The sequence below is a fragment of the Diaphorina citri genome, unplaced genomic scaffold (assembly GCF_000475195.1).
Source record: "Diaphorina citri unplaced genomic scaffold, Diaci psyllid genome assembly version 1.1 scaffold82418, whole genome shotgun sequence".
NCBI classification, from domain to species: domain Eukaryota; kingdom Metazoa; phylum Arthropoda; class Insecta; order Hemiptera; family Psyllidae; genus Diaphorina; species Diaphorina citri.
In genome coordinates, this window is record NW_007459459.1 from 1 (window position 1) to 434 (window position 434).

The following is a 434-nucleotide window of genomic DNA, read 5'->3' on the forward strand; positions in this document are numbered from 1 at the left end:
CTCACTGCGGCACGATGAAGCGAAAGTATCGCGTGTGTAACGTCACACGCCGCCCGGCTCAGATGCAATCGTAAGTGATCGATTAAGATTAAGTGATCGTAAGTGTGAGTAAGTGAGATTTTTTTATCTATTTCTCTTTCTCTCTCTCTCTCTTCTTTCTCTTTTTACTCTTCTTTCTTTCTCTCTCTCTCTTTTTTTCTTTTTCTCTCTCCCTGCTCTCTTTTAAGAGATTCTGAGCTGCCCGGCTCAGATGCAGTTGTAAGTGAGATTTTTTTTTTCTCTCTCTCTCCCTCTCCGTCTCTCTCTCTCACTCTCTCCTCTTTCTCTCTCTCTCACTCTCTCCTCTTTCTCTCTCTCTCGCTCTTCTTTTTTTCATTCTATTTTAATAGGTAATAAGACTCTTTACCAACCTCAGTGGTGTAGTGGTTAGCGCG

The 434-nt window shown here is 42.4% G+C and overlaps 1 protein-coding gene across 1 annotated transcript in view; it reads left to right on the forward strand.

Moving 5' to 3' along the window:
* Positions 1-6: 6 nt before the first annotated feature.
* LOC103524044 (protein argonaute-4-like) overlaps positions 7-434 on the forward strand; it is a gene marked incomplete at its 3' end in the record, with an annotated part of 10,052 nt that continues 9,624 nt past the window's right edge. Inside the window, exon 1 of the mRNA XM_008489050.1 lies at positions 7-70. Coding sequence (XP_008487272.1) covers positions 15-70 — 56 coding nt within the window. The remainder of the gene's footprint in view (positions 71-434) is intronic.